Here is a 20,518-nt window from a genome sequence, read left to right on the forward strand (position 1 = left end):
GTAACCACAATTCTACTCTCTACTTCTATAAGCTCAATATTTTTTCTCCAGCTCCCACACATGAGTGAGAACGTGGGGTATTTATATTTCTGTGCCTGACTTATCTCACTTAACTTAATGTCTTCTTGGCTCATCCATGTTGCCACTGATGATAGGATTTCATTTTTTATAGCTGAGTAGTAATCCATTGTGTATATATACCACATTGTCTTTATCCAGTCACCTGTCAATGGACACCTCATACATCTCTGAATCCCTTATTCCTAGCACTGGTATAGTGCTCAAGAAGTGTTTATTAACTAAATAAAGGTATAAACAAAACACTACAGAAGGACAGGGGAGAGAGCAACTGATTCTAAAAAATGGAAGTGTCAGAAAAGGACTTGCATGTGTAACATTTGAACTTAGCCTTAAAGAACACTAAATATTTCCCCAGAATTAGGGTGAAGGGATACAGAGAGGACATCCCAAACAGAGATCAGCATGAACAAAGATATGAAGCACGGAAATAAATGGCGTACTCAGTTCCATATCCATGGAGGGGATGGGAGGTGTCAGATTATAAAGACCTCTACTTAGCCTAGCTGCCAATTGTTCATTCTACCAATATTTGAGAGCTACTATGTTTCCAGTATTGTTAGCACCTACCACAATACTGAAGAAAAGACAGTTTCTGCCCTCATCCAGATTAAAGTCTCATCCACAGATTCCTTTACAAAAAGACACGGGATTCTTATTATCTACAGATCCATTACCACACTTAGCACTGTGTTTCTCATATGATACAATTATTTGTGTAACCGAAATGTGATATCTCAAAAGGGATAATTCAACATCAGTAAGTTCATAAAGAAAATAAACAGTACCTCCTTGCAACTGGAGAAAAATACAATACTCTTCTTTTTCAGATGGCTTCTCAAGAAGGAATATAGCACACTTATTTTTTGCTGCAGCTCACAAACTATGTAATTCTGTTCCAAAGTGGCAGGGGTGCTTGTGGAATTAAGGGGAGGAAAAACATTAAAAGTATGCCATGGTAGTAACTTCGAAATCCAGACCAAAAAAGGAAACAAATTTTTATGGTGGCACATCTCTCAAACAAATTTCCCACACACATACATCAAAAAGAGATCTTTTCTCTATTGTTCCTTAAAAAAGTAAATCCAACACATGACTTTAAAATACATTCAAAATCCCTTATAGATTATATGTCGAACACACACACACAGACATATATGCAAATAGTGGTCACCTCTGAAAGTGTAGGGCCAAGGGTGAACTAAAAATAGGCACAAGAGAACTTGCTGGGCTAATGGTAATGTTCTATATCTTATTAGAGGTTTGGGTTACAGAGATATATACATTCATTAAAACTCAGCAAATGTACACTTAGAATTTGCATTTTTCATTATATGTAAATTTTACATCAAAAAAGAAAATCTATACAACCCTAACCCTAACTCTCATTAGTGATATGTGTGCTGAAGTACTTAGGGGGATGTATACAGATATCTGCAATTTACTTTGAAATGCATCAAAAAATGAGAGGGGTTAATATACAGTTAGAGGGATGGATAAATGGCTAGTAAATTAGGTAGCATCCAGGTGTAGGTATAAGGTGTTTACTGTAAAAGTCTTTGTATTTATTGCATTTTTGAAATTTCATATTAAAATGTTGGAGAGAAATACACATGCACTTGCTCTTTAAGTAAACCTACTTTTAGGATTCTATTCCAAAAATACTCCAATAAAAAACAAAAACAAGATAAAAATCCAACCCAAATGTCCATCAGTTGGGAACTCACAGAATAAACTATTGTATATCCACACAATTAAATATCGTGCAACTATAAAAAAGGAATGAGAAATCTATCCATATACTGCTGTGGAGCAATCTCTATGATACATTGTTAAAAAGCCAGTAGCAAAACAGAACATAGTTTGGTACTATTTATCAGGGTGTGCGTATACAACACATACGCATACACGTGCACCTGTGTGTATCTGTGTTTATATTGACAGGGAAAAAAGGGAAACAATCAAAAATTAGAAGTCAACTGGTTTTAGATATGACAAAGTCACAATCCACAAAAGGAAGAACATAAGCTGGACTTCACCAAAAGTAAAAATTTCTGATCTGTGAAAGATACCATCAAGAGAATGAGAAGACAAACCACAGAATGGGAGAAAATAATTGCAAAAGACATCTGATAAAGGACTGTTCTCCAAAATATACAAAGAACTCTTAAAACTCAATAACAAACAACTCAATCAAATGGGCCAAAGACTTTAACAGACACCTCTCCAAAGAGGATGGATATACAGATGGCAAATGAACATATGAAAAGATGCTCATTCCCAGCCTACACACAATCAAATAAATAAAAAGATGCTCCACATAATATGTCATAGGGAAATGCAAGTCAGAACAATGAGATACTACTACACTTATTAGAATGGCCAAAACCCAGAACACGGACAACACCAAACACTGCCAATGTTGAACAACAGGAACTCTCACTCACTGTTGGCGGGAATGCAAAAAATAGTACAGCCACTTTGGAAGACAGTTTGGCAGGTTTTTTTTTTTTCCACTTACAAAACTAAACATACTCTTACCATCTGGTCTAGCAATTGTGCTCCTTGGTATTTACCCAACGGAGCTGAAACTTAATGTCCACACAAAAACCTACACATGGATGTTTATAGCAGCTTTATTTATTCATAATTGCCAAACCTTGAAAATAATCAAGATGTGCTTCAGTAGGTGAATGGATAAATAAATTGTAACATCCCGGCAATGAAATACTAATCAGCGCTAAAAAGAAATGTGCTCTCAAGCCATGAAAAGACCTGGAGGAATCTTAAATGCATATTACTAAGTGAAAGAAGCCAATCTGAAAAAGCTATATACAGTATAATTCCAACTATATGACATTCTGGAAAAGACAAAGATGGAGACAGTAGAAAGGCCATTGGTTGCCAGGGGTTAAGGAGGAGTGAATAGGCGGAGCACAAAGGATTTTTAGTAAAAACCAAAGAGAAAAATCTTACAAAAAAAAATAATAATACCTTCAAAGGAACAAGAGAACTGTCAGCTGACTTTAACAGAAATAATGGAAACTACAGCACAATAGAAGATACCTTTGAAAAGAAAAAAAAAAAATTTGCCAAGACAGCCTTCAAAAAATAAAGAGGTTTTCAGAAAAGTCAAAACAGAATTTTTCACTAACAAACATGTACTAAAAGAAAATTTGTTGACTAAAAGAAAAATTCTCAATGGAAGCACAACAATGCAAGAAGAAAACACCTGGGTTAAAAAGCAATTATCATATTAGATAAAAATCAATATGCTACTTACAAAGACAAATCTAAAACTGTTAAGGGTGTACACAGTGTAGAAAGAAAAAGGATGGGAAAGATTCACCATGCAAACACTAACCAAAAGAAAGCTGCTATCGGCAGACTAACAGCAATCAAACTAGACTTTAAGGGCAAAAAGTATTAGTAAAGATAAAAAGGAACATTTTATAATGATTAATGTTTCAAGTTAAAATTTAATACTAAATTTGTATGTATCTCAAATAATATAAACTCAAAATATGTATCTCAAATTTGAAATTTTTTATAATGTACCACAGAATTCAACTTATAGTCACTGGAAAACAGGAAGTCACTATGGCCCAAAGGCAACTATTTTCTCTTAAAAATAAAAACATTAGAAGCACTATTTGTCTACATATAGCAATATAAAGAAAAAATTTACACTTTTTCTAAGTATAGTGTGACATACAACTTCAAGAAGATGTAAATTTTTTAAATTTAATTTCCAGTTCCTTCATAATATGAGAGTAGATATTCTATAATGCCTTAAGATATTCTTGATTATAACCTGTCATGATGCATTAACTGTTAAAGGGGAAAAGTCAATAATTACATCAGACAAAATTCCCAACAGCATACGCTTTTTTATAGGGCTTCCAATGAATATGGATCTACAGAGCACTGCAGTCATTATCATATACCCTGTAGTTTTGTAAATTATGTGGCTGCATATCTGCCTTCTAAAACTTTTTCCTGAAAGCCACATTTTCACAAGTGATGGAACTGCATTTCAACAATCATTTGCAAAATATAATCAAAGTCTTCACATTCAGTTTTTCTCTAAAAATTTTATAACCTACAGATAATAACCAACTCTATCATCTACAGAAATTAGGGATAGGGATACTATGCACAATTAACTTAAATTATAGAAGGTTTTAGAAATTCATAATTGAAAAATTTGTGTCTAATGAATTTTGAAAATAAGCACGAGGCAAACAGCAAAAAGAACAAAGGAGAAAAATCAAAAGACTTAGATAGTTAGACTTTACATTAACAAGTTAATTGTAACAAATTTCAATAGTTATCTCAACACAACTTTAAAAGACCAATGTCAACTAAATAGTAAGCCAAGAAAGAAACTACACCTCAAATATCTCTTGCTGTTCCACTGCCAAGTTTTTGATAGCAAAAGCTACCAGTACTCAGATTCTCCAAAGTTTATCTGTTAGGATCACCTGGAAGCATATAGTCTGGCCTCTTTTAGGCTCTTTTTTAATCCTAGACATCTGATGAAGAAGGTCAAGGTGGGCCTGAATATCTATATTTTCCGTACTTAGGGACTTTCCAACAGGATAACCCAATTCATTTTCCAAATCTATTTCCTGTTATACTAACATTTCATAGCAAGAAGAAATGAAAGTTTTAAGATACAAATAATGGTACAATTGAATCCATATTAATGTCTTCAACACAGAATCCAACTTATATTCACTGGAAAACATTTCTTCTGGAAGTCAAGTATGTCCATAATCTATAATGATTCATACCCAATATACACATACTTCCAATTGTCATATCGAAATACAGTTTCCCTCAACCATTTGCATACCACTAACACACACACTTTTTACTGTCACATAAACATACATATTTTACTCTCCAGTTTTTAGTGAAACCAAGACAAAATAACAGATGCTAAAACAATTTTAAACAAAGATATTTTGCTAAATCTTAATGTATTTGATAAAATGTTCTCCATAGCACATTAGTCTTGCGTAATACTGCCAAAGAATGATTACGTACCCAAATAATTTTGGTAAATGTAGCAAGCTGTATCTACCTCCCACTGCTTTGGGGAGTCACAGTGCCCATGAAAACATTAAAGGTTCTGAGAAATCTTGACGTTAAAAAAAACTGTTTCACTTTGACTCAACATTTGCTATTTATCTATCCAGGAATTCATCCCCTCTCTCATTTATCTGGGGGAGTGGTGGGAGGAGAGAAGAGCTGGTAAATGGTAAAATACCTGTTAACATCTTATAGAAAAAATTATGTTCCCAAACAACATTTTGGGAAATGCTGCTTTAGAGCATTCTCACATTAAAGATATATCCAAAATTTGAGTAATTTTAACTGATATATTTACTATGCTTGGCACATCTAATAACATAAAATGTTTTATTTCCTAGAAAACATAAATTTAAAATATCAAATTCTTAAACTAAAAAAGAACATTGATTTTTTGATTGAATCAAAGAGTAAATACCTATATTTTGCTTTCTCATGAACCCAGACATACTCAGGGTTTTTCAAACTCAAGCGTGCAAGGTCCTTTACAGATTTGGTTTGTGTTGCTGAGAAAAGTAAAGTCTGACGTCTCTTGGGAAGATTCTCAATAATAGCATTCATGGTATCAGCAAAGCCCATATCCAAGATTCTATCTGCTTCATCAAGAACTAAAAAAGAAAATGCAAGTTGAACTATAATATTTAAAATATATATTAGACTAAATGCAATGCAGTATCCTGGATTGGACCCTAAGAAAATAAAAATGACATCAGTGGAAAAACTAGTGAAATCTGAATAAAGCCTGGCATTTATATAACATACCAATATTAATCTTAGTTTTGACAAAGATGCCATAGTTAAGCAAGATGTTAACATTAGGGAAAACTGGGTGAAGGGAATAAAGGAACTCTTACCATTATTGTAACTTTTCCATAAATCTACAAGTATTCAAAAATAAAAAGTTGATTAAAAGAATACACATTAGGTAGTATCACCAAGCAAAACAGAAAAAGTTCATTTTAAAAAATGCCAATTTGACCTTTCAGTGATCAGAAGTGCCTGTGACAGATAAAAAAAAACTCTCGGCAATGTCTAATACTGAAGTACCTAATTTCACATATAAGAGTACATATTTTTTAAAAAAAAGAAAAAGAAAAAAGGGCTAGTTGTATTCTCTAGGTATGGAGCCCACATGCCAAAAAACTTAAAAGTTATTCCTCAGATTGTTTTTAATCATGATAGTTATCTAACATAACATTTATATCATTTAAATGTGATGGCTCTCTCCTCAGTCTGAGTTTTTTTCCATTAGAAATTTGTTAGACTCACCTAACATTTGGAGATTAGTAGCATGAAAACATATCGTTTCATCCATGTGTTGAAGAAGCCGACCCGGTGTGCAAACAAGTATATTTATGTTGTTGATCCTCTCAGCTTCATGTTTCAGATCCTGAAAACAGTTATTTCTTTTGATTACACAGACACATCACTGAGCAGCCTGTATACCAAAACTATAAAAAGCTATCTGCATGTGGCATTTTATCATAGCAGTTTACATATTCAGGAAAAAAACATAACTTCTCTCTTCTATTTCTGCAGTGCATCCAAATTTGGGGGCTAAATCAAATTCCTGAGTGAAGACCTAAAGAGCTCAGAGGTGGTGAAGGTTAATTATAGATGGCAACTTGGTTAGATGAAGGAATGCTGAGAAACCTGGTAAAGCAATCTTTTCAGGTGTGTCCATGGGGGTGTTTCCAGCAGAGATTAGTATGAGAGTCTGAGTGGCCTGGGTGTGAAAGACCCACCCTCAGTATGGATGGGAACCATCCAATCTTCTGGGGGTCCAGAAAGAACAAAAGAGACAGAAGAAAGAGGTAAACCGCTCTCTGGATCTGCTGGAGCTGGGATACACTCTTCTCTCCTGTCTGTGGACATCAGACTTGAGACTCTTCAGCTTTTGGGTTCCAGAACTTACACCAAGGACACCATCAGCTTCCCTGGTTTTGAGGCCTTTGGACTTGGACTGAGCCACACTACTGGCATCCGGTTTATAGACGGCCTATCGTAGGACTTTTCTTCATAGCCATGTGAGCTTATTCCCCGAATAAATCCCTCTCATATAATTATAACATATCCTATTGATTCTGTCTCTCTGGAGAAACTTGACTAATACAGGGGTCTTCTAGATTCTTAGTCATACCCAGATTTGAGGCAAAAAACAACAAAAAAAATTACACACACACCAGGGATCTTCAAAATTTTCATAGAACAATTTGTATTATCGTTTAATTCTATTTTTCCATGAACTTTTTGAAGTACTCCCCCCCATATATATTAAATGAATGCTCCATTTGTAACTCTTGATTTCCTATTAAGGCCACCAGAATTGACTTAAAACCCAGAATTACTCCCATTCTTTAAATCAGTACCCAGGAACACTCAACAAGCTCTCCAACGCTACTCACCACACTTTGTGGACTGAAAAAAAAAAAAGAGCCAAACTCTCTACATTTTAGAGGTTCTCTCTCCTTGAGACAAGAACCACAGAATGTTGTTAATTGTTAAGCTGGGTGACAGGTACATGAGTACATGAGGGTTTGGATGCTATTCTTTCTTCTTCTGTGTATGTTTGCATAGAAATTCAAGAAGTTAAGAACTTATCTTCAGTCTAGAGGAGATTCTAGCAGATACAAGCATTCCAAATGTACTATAAAGTAGAACAAAAATTGGACAGCAAGTTTTAACCATGACCTAAAATAAACACTCCTCAAAACAATCTACGTTCCTTTCTTCTACTGCTGACATAGCAATGTTGTGAATTATTCAACCTTCTAGACAGATATTTTATTAAAGGTACTAGTCCACATCCTGAAATGTCATCTTTTCCAATATATATAAATAAGTAGATTTATAGGCTGATTAGAGTAAAGCTGTCTCAGAGAGCCTCATCATTTCAGATACCCTGACAAAAATAGACTTTCAGGACCAGACCCTAGATGACAGTGACCACACCAAAGCATCACTACCTGTGAGGACCTGACTAGGAGGTCAGTCTGTTTCGATGAAGTCTCCACCTCTTGCCTGTCAACTGCCACAATGCTTCAACATAGTAGAAGGAAAGAAAGAAGGAAAAGGACAAAAAGACAAACCTTTCCACCAATGATGAGACCAGCTGAAAAGTCATGATTCTTTCCCACTTTTCTGAGAACCTCAAAGGTCTGATAGGCCAGTTCTCTCGTGGGTGATATTACCAGAACCCCCAGCCCATCTGTTGAGGTCCACTGCAGACGATATAAGGCTTCCAGCACCTCAAAAAACACAACAAATTCATATTCAGTAAGTCCTTAGAGAAATCAGCTTTTTGACCCACATCTCAGTATTGCCCCTCAAATCAAAGGCACCCTTTAAGCAGAAGACATACCACTCAAGTTTTATCCAATCCTAAAGAACAAATTTTGTTTCTTTTTCTTCCATCAGAAGTATCCACCTCCAACTCAGAAGGAAGGGAAAAGAAGCCCCATGGTAGCTCAGCTGCTACCAGAACTATCCCATCAGGAGACTGGATATCAGTGAAAGGTATGTGTAGCCCACAAACCATTAAAACACACTCAAGAAAAATATTTATCATTTTCTGAGCAATAACCAAATAAAAATAAACTTTTAGCTGTGTTACTGCTGAAGTTATATATTGAATGAATTCTCTAATGGTATGGATACTCTGCTTTAAAAAAAACTAGGACTTAAGAGCAAAATGATTTTGCAATACTTGGAACAAATACTAAAATGTGATTTTTCTGGGACAATTATTTTGTAGGAATCAAAAATTAGGAGACAAACTATGTAACTAAGATGTAAGTGAATTCCTAGGAAGCTCTACTGTTTTACTGGGACATGTCAATGACCCAGGAAATTCTTAACAAATGCCCAGATCTCCTTAACATGACAATATTTCAACTTTGTCCTAAATAGGTAGCAAGAATAAATGCTACTGGCAGGTTTGCAAGGGTGATAACAGGAACAGCTTTCCCCACCAGTCCTACTGCACTGAACTGCCATACCGGAACATCCAACAACCTTCAAGAACGTAAAGGCTTGTCAAGGCACAATCATTTATTCATTCAATAAGTTTCTGAGTGCCCACCCTGTGCAATAGGATCTGGGGAATATGGTGGAGAACAAGACAGATGTGGCTCCTAATAAAGCTTGCATTCTAGCCAGGAAATCCAATATGAAGACAACTATTTACATAATTACTCATTCGCACCTAAGGTACAGAATGTTATAAAACTGTATAATAGAGGATCTGATCCAATATAAGTAAAGCACTTACCGGAACAAGGAAAGCCAAAGTCTTGCCAGATCCAGTTTTGGCAGCTCCAAGTACATCTTTACCTTGCAAAGCCAACCCAATGGTTTGCTTCTGTATCTCAGTAACCAGACGGTACTGGGCTTCTTGCAAACCTGGCAGTGTGGAAAGGGAAAATGATACTTTAGAAAATCCTAGTGTTACAGACTCAGTTGTGTCTTCCCAAAACTCCTATGTTCAAGTCCTCACCTCCAGTACCTCAGAAGGTGACTGTATTTAGAGACAGATCCTTTAAAGAGGGGATTAAGTTAAAATGAGTCCCTCAGGGTAGACTCTAATCCAACTTGACTGGCGTCTTTTTAATAAGAATTTTGAACAAACTGACATAGAAGGACAGCCATGTGAATAGGTAGCAAGTCACAATATGATCCAATAATCCCACTACTGGGTATATATCCAAAGGATATGAAATCAGTATGTTGAAGAGAGATGTGCACTCCCATGTTCATTGCAGCATTATTCATAATAGCCAAGACATGAAATCAACCTAAGTGTCTAGCAAAGGATAAAGAAAATACAGTACATATACACTCAATGGAATACTATGCAGCCTTTAAAGAATAAGTTCAAGATGCCTATTGTGTATCATGGTGACTATAGTTACTTATAATATACTGTATACTTGAAAACTGCTAAGAGTAAGAGTAAATTTTAAGTGTTCTTACCAAAAAAAAAAAAGTGAGGGAATGCAAATGTTAATTGGCTTTATTTAACCATTCCACAACATATATGAGGAGCCTTCAAAAAGTTCATGGAAGGATTCATATTACATTTTAATTCCATTTTTCCACAACCTTTTCAAAGTACCCTGATACATATTTCAAAACATTATGTTGTATATAACACATACAATTCTTGTCAATTAAAAAAAAAGACAGAGGGGCAGCAAGAGGGCAGCTGTCCACAAGCCAAAGAGGGAGGCCTGAAAAAGATCCCTCCCTTATGGCCCTGAGAAGAAATCAACCCTGACAGCACCTTCCTCTCAGACTTCTAGCCTCCAGAACTGTGAAAAAATAAATTTGTTATTTAAGACACTCAGTTGGGTATTTTGTTTTGGCAACCCTAGCAAACCAACACAAAGGGTATCAAATTTTTGTTTGTTCCTTTGCTTATTTTAACTAACACGATTAGGTTTCATTTTAATTATTCAGAGGCTCCTAGCATCTTTTTTTTTTTTTTAATGTTCTTTGGTCTAGAAATCATGAGAACGACAGATTGTTAAAACTCAAATTAATACTGCTCATTTTTAATTGGTTTTCATGATATCAAAGTAAGATTTTTCAGGTTAAACTCCCTAAATCCTCTCTGATTTATAAAAAAGCATCAAGAAATCCAATAACATGTCCCAAGATCACCATAAACCTACCTTTCAATGTTTTTTTGGACAAGGGGAAATCTGAAAATCTGGTGATTTCATTTACATTTATCTAGGAAAAAAGGACAAAAGGGGACAATGTCAGAAAAGACAAAATAACCTACAGAATAATTCATTTATTTCACAATGAAATCATTTTTTCTCTAACTTGTACTGCCTAGCTCATCCTTGGTACCACAGTATTAAATTCAATCATCACTGCTAATTAAAAGTCATCATTCCCTCTGAAAGGAAATTTGCCTTGAGGAAGCTGTCCTGAATCAAAACTGTAAGTTTGTAAAACCATTTAAGCTGATTAAAAAATAAATAAATTACTACACACGTGAGTAACATACATTAATACCTTCAACATCCTTCACCTCCAAGATATGAACACAGTAAGTCATCACCACCTCAATTTTAGAAAGAAAATTTACTTTCAGTCATCTTTTAAGGGACATCAGTGTAAAAAATACGGGACAAAATGACTACAAACCACAGACCATGATGAAAATAGCTCTATATACACAACTTGTACAAAAGATTGAAATTAGTTGAAAAAAGTAGATCTTGTGAGCACAATCTTTTCAAAATTTTAATCATAAATCTGTGGCCTATGAAATCCAACCTGATAAACTACTCATTTTGGGGGTATACTAAAGGAACAGTATTATTTCAAAGAAATCAGGAGAAATGTCTGTGTCATGCTCTGATGCCATGATAAGTAACGTTTTGCCCTTTAACTTTGCATTATCCAAATCTTCATTACTAATGTTCTTTATTAGCATAAATCCAATTTTCTGAATTTCATTTCAGCTGCTCAGAATTATTTTATTACAGATACTGAACACAGGTACTACTGCTCATATCTGGGAATATGCCACCAAATTATTCGTAATTCACAAAAGGGGAAAGTTGCATCTGTAATGCTTATTTTTTTAAGTTACACTCTAGTCAGCAAAGGGATGGCAGTTGTATTTCATTTCACAATCTACACATTATCTTTCCCAGGATTCTTGATGTAACCCAGGCCAGGGTTACTCTCTGCCCACAAATACTGAAAACACAAATGTTAAAACGTTGTCTTAATCCCTACAAATCATTTCAGATATTATTAGAGGAGGCAGAATCAGTGTACTAGCATTAGAAGAATGATTACTCAGTGCTTGTTTTGGCAGCACATATACTAAAAAAAGAATGACTTATTCAAATGACATCCTGTCCCAGCAAGAAACTTCAGTTGGATAATCTTCCAAACAGGACATTAAAATTAGGTGTGGTCATCCTTGCACTGTGGTACTATCAGCTAGAAAGCTGTTTTCACAGGGAACGGAATGCCTACAGGAGGAGGCAGACTGGCAACACCCTCTATGATCCCCATCAAGAGACACAGCACAGGAAAGGTGGGCTCCTCAAACAAAATACTGCACATTTTTCTAAAGTCTGTAAACCTCTTAGAGAGGAATCTTCGAAGAGTTAAACTGTTCCAACATTCTACTGTCAACCATTACAATATAAAACAACATCATAATCTTAAAAAGAGGTCACTGGGGAACGCTTCTACACTGTTAGTGAGACTGTAAAATTGTACAGCCATTATGGACAACAGTATGGAGTTTCCTCAAACAACTACAGGTAGAACTGCCATACAATCCAGCAATCTCACTGCTGGGTATATACCTAAAGGAATGGAAATCATCATGTCGAAGGAATACCTGCACTCCCATGTTTACTGCAGCTCTATTTACAACAACTAAGAGTTGGATCCAACCTAAATGTTCATCGACAAATGACTGGATAAGGAAAATGTGGCATACATACAAAATAGAATTCTAGTCTGCCATAAAAGGGAATGAAATTCTGCTATTTGCAGCAACATGGGCAAACACAGAGAAAATTATGTTAAGTGGAATAAGCCAGGTACAGAAAGAAATACCACATATCCTCCCTCATAAGTAGGAGCTGAGGGGAAAAAAAAAGAAAGATACAACAATCAACAATTCCTTGAACTTTCAGAAGAAGAGAACAAAGCTGAGGCCACCAGAGGTGGGAAAGGGGGAGGGGGAGAATTAGGGAGAAATTGGCAAAGGGCAACAAAAAAAATGTTTACATTGTTTAATGGCAAAACAAAAGAAGTTAAAAATTAATAAAAAAAAAAAAGAATAATGCATTTAAAAAGAAAACAACATACTGAATTAAACTAGTAGAAAAAAAGAGGTCACCAAAGAAAGAGAAAGAAATTTTGATCCTGCTGACCCTCTAGAACAGGGGGTCAGCAAACTACAGCCTGCAGGCCAATCCCAATTTGCTGCCTGTTTTTGTAAGAAAAGTCTTATTGGAGCACGGCTACAACCATTCATTTACATATTGTTTATGTAGTTGTGACAGAGATTGTGTAGCCCACAAAGCCTAAGTGTATCTGGCTTTACAGAAGAAGTTTACCAACCTGGCTCTAGAAGAGTCTGTTACAGTCCAAGCAATACTTAGCAGAAGTTCTATATACAGCAAAAGATGTATATACAGCAGAGGATGGCTGTGGTTCCTATAAACAGAATAACACTCTTTATCTTTTGCTTGAGGGTGGGGGGATTCACTCCTGTCTTCACAATCCTCACACTCTCACTAAAATCTGTATTGTTATTCTTCTGAAGTCAGGAAAGTCCTTTTTAAAGACTTCCCAATGCTTGTGGAAAAGTTGAAGGGGGCAGAGGGGAGAACAGAGTGAATATCACTTAACCACCTTCTTCCATCTCTCTCTGATAATAGCTATTTCTCACAAAAGTGAATAATGCCTAGAGAAAAAAGTATAAAACCTTCCTAGAGTGCTCCACCTATTGCAATCAAGAGGAGAAAAGCAATGTGCCTCAAATCACACCAGACCAAATTTTAATTGGAAAAAAAGGCAGGATTAGAATGCTGAGTTTCTATATAGCACAGGTGATAATCGTAAAAATCTCAGTGAATCCAAGATACAGACTTTGAGCCATCCAGCAGTGAAAACAGCTGCTGAACTACAACAAATAGTTCATCGTTTTTCAATAAGCCTCAATTCCAGTTCTCCATCACATACACCGTATGTGATGTCCTTAGAAAGACACAACCCAGATCTCCTACTGTGGGGAGCACAGCTGACTGACCCTGCCAGCTGTCACCCCTGTAGATCCACCACTGAAAACACCATGCTTCTCCTGGCTGCTCCTAGTCAGTGACTAAGTTCAGTAGCAGTACTACTGCAGGCTGGGGGGGTCCTCTAATTGACAACTTTGGAACAGAAACTCCCCATCTGGTGGCTGAAGCTTTCTTACAACTGTGCTACAGTCAGACTCCCTACCTGCTCCTTCTTTCCTCCTGTCCTCTCCCTTCCTATTCCTGTTCTTTCCTTCATCCTTCACAGACATTTCTCCCCGATAAATCTCCAATTCATCAAATCCCATCTTGCCATCTGCTTCTCAGAGGACCCAAGACCTAGGCTACACCAATAGTCTTCTACCTGGTCTCAGCCTCCAGAACCTTTATAACTGGGACATATTCTCTAATTGCCACCAGACTTCCCACTGTTTCCAGATAAAGTCTCTGAGCATGGCCTCTGTATAAATTTCTTACTGTTGCTATAACAAATTACTACAGTTGCTTAACCCCACACAAATGTATTATCTTACAGTTCTGGAGGTCAGTAATCCAAACTGGGTTTTACTTGGCTAAAACAAAAAAGTCAGCCAGGCTGAACTTTCTGATTGCTCTAAGGGAGAGTCCATTTCCTAGCCTTTTCCAGCTTCTAAAGGCTGCCCACATTTCTAAGATATGTTCCCCCTCCCATCTTTAAGACCAACAATGGCCATCAAGTGTTTGCCACATCACAATGACACAGACTGTGCTGCCTCCCACTTTTAAGGAACCTTATGATTATAATGGGCCCACCTGGATATCCTAGGCTAAGCATCCTACTTTAAGGTCAGCTGATTAACTGACCCCTTGCCATCTTACATATTCACAGGTTCCAGGGATTAGGATGCAGACATCTTTAGGTTGTTATTCTGCTTACCACAGCCTCCAGAGTCACTCACAACCCACCTGCAAAAAAAAAATCTCTTCTCCAACCCATCTGAAGCCAATTCAGGAACACATGCAACACTCCAAGGAGTATTTCCTCCCTCAAAAAACTCTATGCATTTTCACGTTTCTTTGTATTTCCTCATGTTGCTCCTCCACCTAGAATGTCCTTGCCAATCTTTTCCATCTGGTGAACTCATCATTCAAGAACTAGCTCCTACCCAATGATCTCGAGGTGTCAAAAGAAAAAAAGAGAGAGAATGAGCTCCACTCATGGCTACCACAAACAGCTGGACAGCTTGCACACAGCACAAAGGCAGCTGGTAAAGCTGAGTTATGGTGGGCTGAACCCAGTCCACAGTCAGCTCCCCAAACCAGGCCTGCCTGAGGCTGCAACCACCAGGAAGAAGACAGCAAGTCCAGAGGAAACAAGGTTTTTCTAATACATTTGGCCGGAAGGAGCACCTTGCTCAGTAACTCAACCTTTTCCCCCTAATTCACCATCCTCTAACTCCACAGCACTGAGTTACCTATATACTATTTACTATTATAACATTTTATACATATTTACTATTATAAAATTTGTAAAAATGTATCAACCCCACTCCACTGCATCACTGTTCCCTAGGGACCCAGATACGAATTTTTCCTATGTACATTTACATAGGCCTCAACAAGTGCCTGTCAAATTGTTTCAAATGTTTATAAATCCAATTGTTCAGTATTTCACCAGTGAGGCAACTAAGCACCACCGTGTACCCTGGCTCTATAATAAAAGTTTTATTCCCAAGTGCTACCACCTGAGGAGCCACACAATGAGGAGTCTGCACCTTGGTTACCAAGAGAGTAACAAATCTGCTATTTAAATGATTACATGCTAGTATTGCTGGCCCCAGCAATTGATTTCACACTGCATTTATTTCTTGACCAAATCTTAAAATGTCTAAAATTAGAAAAATAAAACAGAACAATGCTCAGAGGAAAAAGAGCTATTCCTTCAACTTAATGAAAAGATTGGGATTTAAACATTTGTTTAACAAATGAATCTCAGTAAAGTATGGTGGTTTGGAGTCTGGTGTCAGACCTAGACTGCCTGGGCGAGAACTCCTTTTTCACTAGCTATTTAACCTTGTGCAAATAATTTAACCTTGCTATGCCTTAATGTTTTCTCATCCGTGTAATGGGAACAATTTCGCATGGTTGTTTGTTATGAGGATATGGTAAGTCAACATGTACAAAAGTTTGATAAATGTTACGAATTATCATTAAAACAAGAGACCAAAAAGAATGAGCCAATGCTACAACCAGAGCAAAGCCTCTGGAAAAGGTCTAATCTTACAACAAACGTCATCTCAACACTGACTGAGCACCTCCTCAAGGACAAGCACTGTGCTACCAGTCTCAGGAGAGCAAAGATGACTTCGGTGGACCCTCCATATCTGTGGGTTCCACATCCATTCCACATCCATGGATTCAACCAAATGTAGATCCAAAACATTCAAGAAAAAAAACAGATGGTTGTGTCTGTACTGAACATGTACAGGCTCTTCTTGCCATTATTCCCTAAACAATACAGTATAACAACTATTTACACAGCATTTACATTGTATTAAATATTACAAATAATTTAGAGATGACAAAGTATATGGGAGGACATGCACAGGTTATATGCAAATACTATGCCATTTTATATGAGTGACTTGATCAATGGATTTGGGTATACAATTGGGCGGGTGGGGGGACAGGGGGAGAGATGTCCTAGAACCAATCCCTTATGAATACCAAGGGATGACTGTATATCACTGGTCTCTGAACTTGAGAGGTTCATGATCTAGCAGGCAGTTAAAGAAGTTAAATAAAGAAGCAAATCATCACAGCTAGGTCATAAATGCTATAATAAAGGTATTTATACAACCCTACAGATGCACAGCAGCCCTAACTCTGCCTGGGGAGGTCAATAAGAGAAGAGTAAAACAAATCTTGAAGGACAAATACTACGTATCCCTAGGGTGGGTGGGAGAATGGGAATGCTCACTACTACAAGCAGTGAAAACATCAAGTACTGGAGAAGAAACATCAAGAAGCATCAAGAAACATGGCCAATTCACCAAACTGCAAATCATTCCTTCATGTGTGCTTGTCATGTACTGCTTGGTTTACATACATTATTTGAACCTTACAACCTCTGGGTGATTAATAATCTGTTTGTTGAATTGGGAAACTGAGGCTCAACGGACATTAAGAAATGCAGCTAGTCAATACCTAAATTCAGTGAGATTTAAAACAGGTCTACCTGACCACAAATAACTTAGTTTTTCAATAGACTAGAACTTTTTGACACATTGTTTGAAAATTTTCCTGAAAGTAACTGTGAGCCAAGTAAAGGTTTTAATCAGGAGTAAAATGATTGAGAATAGACTAGGGATGTAAAAGGCCTAAGAGCCAAATCCCCTAGGCCACCTGTTTCACTAATTCAAGTTTTACTGGAGCACGATACTCACTCATTTACATATTTCTATGGCAACTTTTGTGTTACAAGGATAGAGTTGAATAGTTCTACCTTATGACTTGCAAAGCTGAAAACATGTACTATCATTTACAGAAGAGGTTTGCTGACCCCTGCTGTAAGCGACACCTACCGTAGTATTCTAGACAAGAGATGACGAGGCCTGACATAGGGGATAGCAGTAGAGATGGAGATGCACTTGAGAAATTTAAGAAGCAGAATAGATCACCAGTGTGACCAGTCAGATGGTTATAAGAATGGGTAAAAAAGAAGTGTCTAGGATTTATTCTAGGTTTTCTGGTTCAATGGTCTGCTTAGATGGTGGAGCTAGGATGTGCTAAGCTAAAAAATGGTCCCCAAATATGTCCATGCCCTACCTAACCCCTGGAACCTATGAATGTTCCCTTATAGGGAAAAAGTGACTTTGCAGGTGTGATAAAAATTAATCACATTTCTTGAAATAGGGAAATTTTATCCTGGATTATCTAAGTGGGCCCTAATGCAACCACAAGTGTCCTTATAAAAGGACAGCAGAGATAGACTTGACATAGAACAGAAGAAGGCAACATGTCCACGGAGGCAGAGATTGGAGTTATACAGCCACAAGCCAAGGAATGTTGGCAGCCACGAGAAGCTACAAGAAGCAAGGAACAGATTTTCCCCTAGAGCCTCTGGAGGGAGCATGGCCCTGATGATGCCTTGATTTTGGCCCAGTGAAACTGATTTCAGACTTCTGGCCTCCAGAACTGTGAGAGAATAAATTTCTGTTATTTTAAGCCACCAAGGTTGTGGTAATTTGTTAGAACGGCAATAGGAAACTAATACATAGGATTATGGATTTAGGAGGGGTTGCTGAGGTATGAGGGAAAAGAAAATGACTTCTGGCACTTAATGTATCCTGTGACCCTATTAGGTAAAACATCCAGTATAGTCATAAATAAGAATACAAACTCAGAAGAGCTCTGGGTAGAACACAATAAGAAGTCACTGGTACACAGGAATAAACCAAAAAAGGGCTGAGGCTATACTCCCTAGGCAATTCTAGTCACAGTTCGAAATGAAATATAATAGCAATTTACTTTACAGTGCTTTCTTGAAGTGCTCTGTATACAACAGTAGTAGTAATGATATAACAGCGAATATATGGAATATTTCTATGTGCCAGGTGTTGTGCAGAATGCTTCACATGCATTATCTTACTAAATCCCCATAACGATTTATAAGGTAGGTACTATTATTACACCTTTTAAAGACAAGAAAAGGGAAGCAAACGGAGTAAGTAACTTGCCCAAAGTCACACATCTGGTGAGCAGGAGCCGGGATCAAATCATCATCTGAACTCCAAAGCCCAAACTCTCAAACTCTAAGCTCTAACTTTATTGTTAATCTCAGGGTCATTTAAAGGAAGATTATACCAGGATGACCCATGATGACTTAAATTCCAGGAATATTCCACCTGTTAAATACCTGAAAGGGGTCAGTCACTGAGTTGGGTGAGCAGGCTGAGTTCGGTGGGTGAAGGCCACGGGATTTGCGGGAAGGAGGAGAGGAATTGAAGAACCTAAGGATCTTGAGGGGGAAAGAGGTTAAGAGGTCAAAGTCCTAACTACAAGGATACTTATCTGGGAACATAAGCTACAATATTGGGGATGATAGGCAACAGAAACAGACCAACAATCTAACTTTTCTACACCAATTCTTTGATAGCGACATGAGCAAGTGGAGAAAATGAGATGCGCACAGGAAGGAGGATGGATGATGTTGAGGGACACAGTCTGTCTTAACCATTAAAAGCAGAAGCTTTGCAATTAGAAAAACATGAGTCTAGGATCCAATTCCAACCACCTGCTAAGTGTGAGAACTTGGGATAAGTTTCGTATCCTCTTGGAGCCTCAATTTTCTCATCTGTAATATGGGAATATTCAGATCCATACCTAAGAAGTCAAATAATTAATACGTGATTTAAAATGGAGGTGTCGTTATTACCATTACTGTTGTATTATTACTATAAATATTACTATAAGTTTTATAGCATTAGTCTCCCTGCCCTTAAGTACCATTGCACTTCTAACATTTTTTAAGTGTAGAGACGACGGTGGAGAGGCCTGGGTTGTGGCACCCACTGGACCACTCATGGGGCCTTAACAGGGCTTCCGGTGACAACTCCCACCCCGTTCCCTTCTCCAGCCAGTGGACTTACGGCATGCTCCCCAGGCCGGGTCCCCCAGTGACGGGTCCGCCCCCCGCTGCCGGCCCACTCCGCGCGCGTCAGGGGCCGGTCCGCGCCTCCTCCCCAGCTCCGTCCTCACCTTCTCGTAGTTTTGCATAAGGCGGCTGATACCCTCGCGCTCAACCTGCCACTCGGGCTTCTTCAGATGCTTCCTCAACTGCTTCTTTCGGTTCTGCCTATGACTGTGTTTTTTCTTCCAGCGATTAAAGCTCCGCACCGGGTCAGGTAGGGCTCCCGGAGTCCGGGAGTCAGCAGTTTTGCCCATCGCGGCGGCGGCGGCTACAGCACAGATCGCTCCCAAACACGAGATACCTAAGGCCAGACGGAGGCGCGGCACTGAGAGGTCGCGGAACTAGCGTGGGGAAAGCGCACAGGGGCGCATGCGCGAATCTAGGAACCCGCCCCCGAACCTTTGAAACCTGGCGCGCTCCAATGACGTCAAGGAAAAGGCGGGCGGTGATTGGCGATTTGGCTTCCACGGGGAGGAGCAGTCTCGGGGAAATGGGGACAAGGCGGTCTCAGGGGGAGGGCAGGTTCAGCGACTGCAGGAGCAAACCGGGTCTTTAAAAGAACGCCTGCGTACTGGTTGCTGTTACTATGGTGACGTCATACTAAACTTTTAAGGGCTGTCACGCATTTGCTCTGAGTTCAACTTTGCAAAACATTCCCGAACCCGCACACGTACAGTCTGTGAGTTATAACTGTGATCCTCATTTTGCATATTTCGGCCCAGGGAGCTGAAAGATTTGCCCAAAATCAAGCAGTTAATGACTTCTGATTTCCGCCCACTGCAGTGTATCTCCCTAGGAAGAGAAATGAGTATTGTATATTCTTCGTATGCATCTCTGGGTTTTCCCTTTTCTCTGGGCCCCTCAGACACTACCTACCGCAACAAGG

General features: G+C 38.0%; 1 protein-coding gene across 1 annotated transcript in view; it reads right to left on the reverse strand.

Moving 5' to 3' along the window:
• DDX10 (DEAD-box helicase 10) overlaps positions 1-19,969 on the reverse strand; it is a 262,941-nt gene extending 242,972 nt beyond the window's left edge. The window contains exons 1-7 of the mRNA XM_063093640.1: positions 19,701-19,969; positions 10,848-10,908; positions 9,446-9,576; positions 8,265-8,423; positions 6,445-6,565; positions 5,594-5,783; positions 867-993 (exon numbers count right to left, since the gene is read on the reverse strand). Of these exons, the coding sequence (XP_062949710.1) occupies positions 867-993; positions 5,594-5,783; positions 6,445-6,565; positions 8,265-8,423; positions 9,446-9,576; positions 10,848-10,908; positions 19,701-19,886 (975 nt within the window). The 5' untranslated portion in view covers positions 19,887-19,969. The remainder of the gene's footprint in view (positions 1-866; positions 994-5,593; positions 5,784-6,444; positions 6,566-8,264; positions 8,424-9,445; positions 9,577-10,847; positions 10,909-19,700) is intronic.
• Between the last annotated feature and the right edge of the window lie 549 nt (positions 19,970-20,518).

This window comes from Cynocephalus volans, chromosome 4 (assembly GCF_027409185.1).
Source record: "Cynocephalus volans isolate mCynVol1 chromosome 4, mCynVol1.pri, whole genome shotgun sequence".
NCBI lineage: Eukaryota > Metazoa > Chordata > Mammalia > Dermoptera > Cynocephalidae > Cynocephalus > Cynocephalus volans.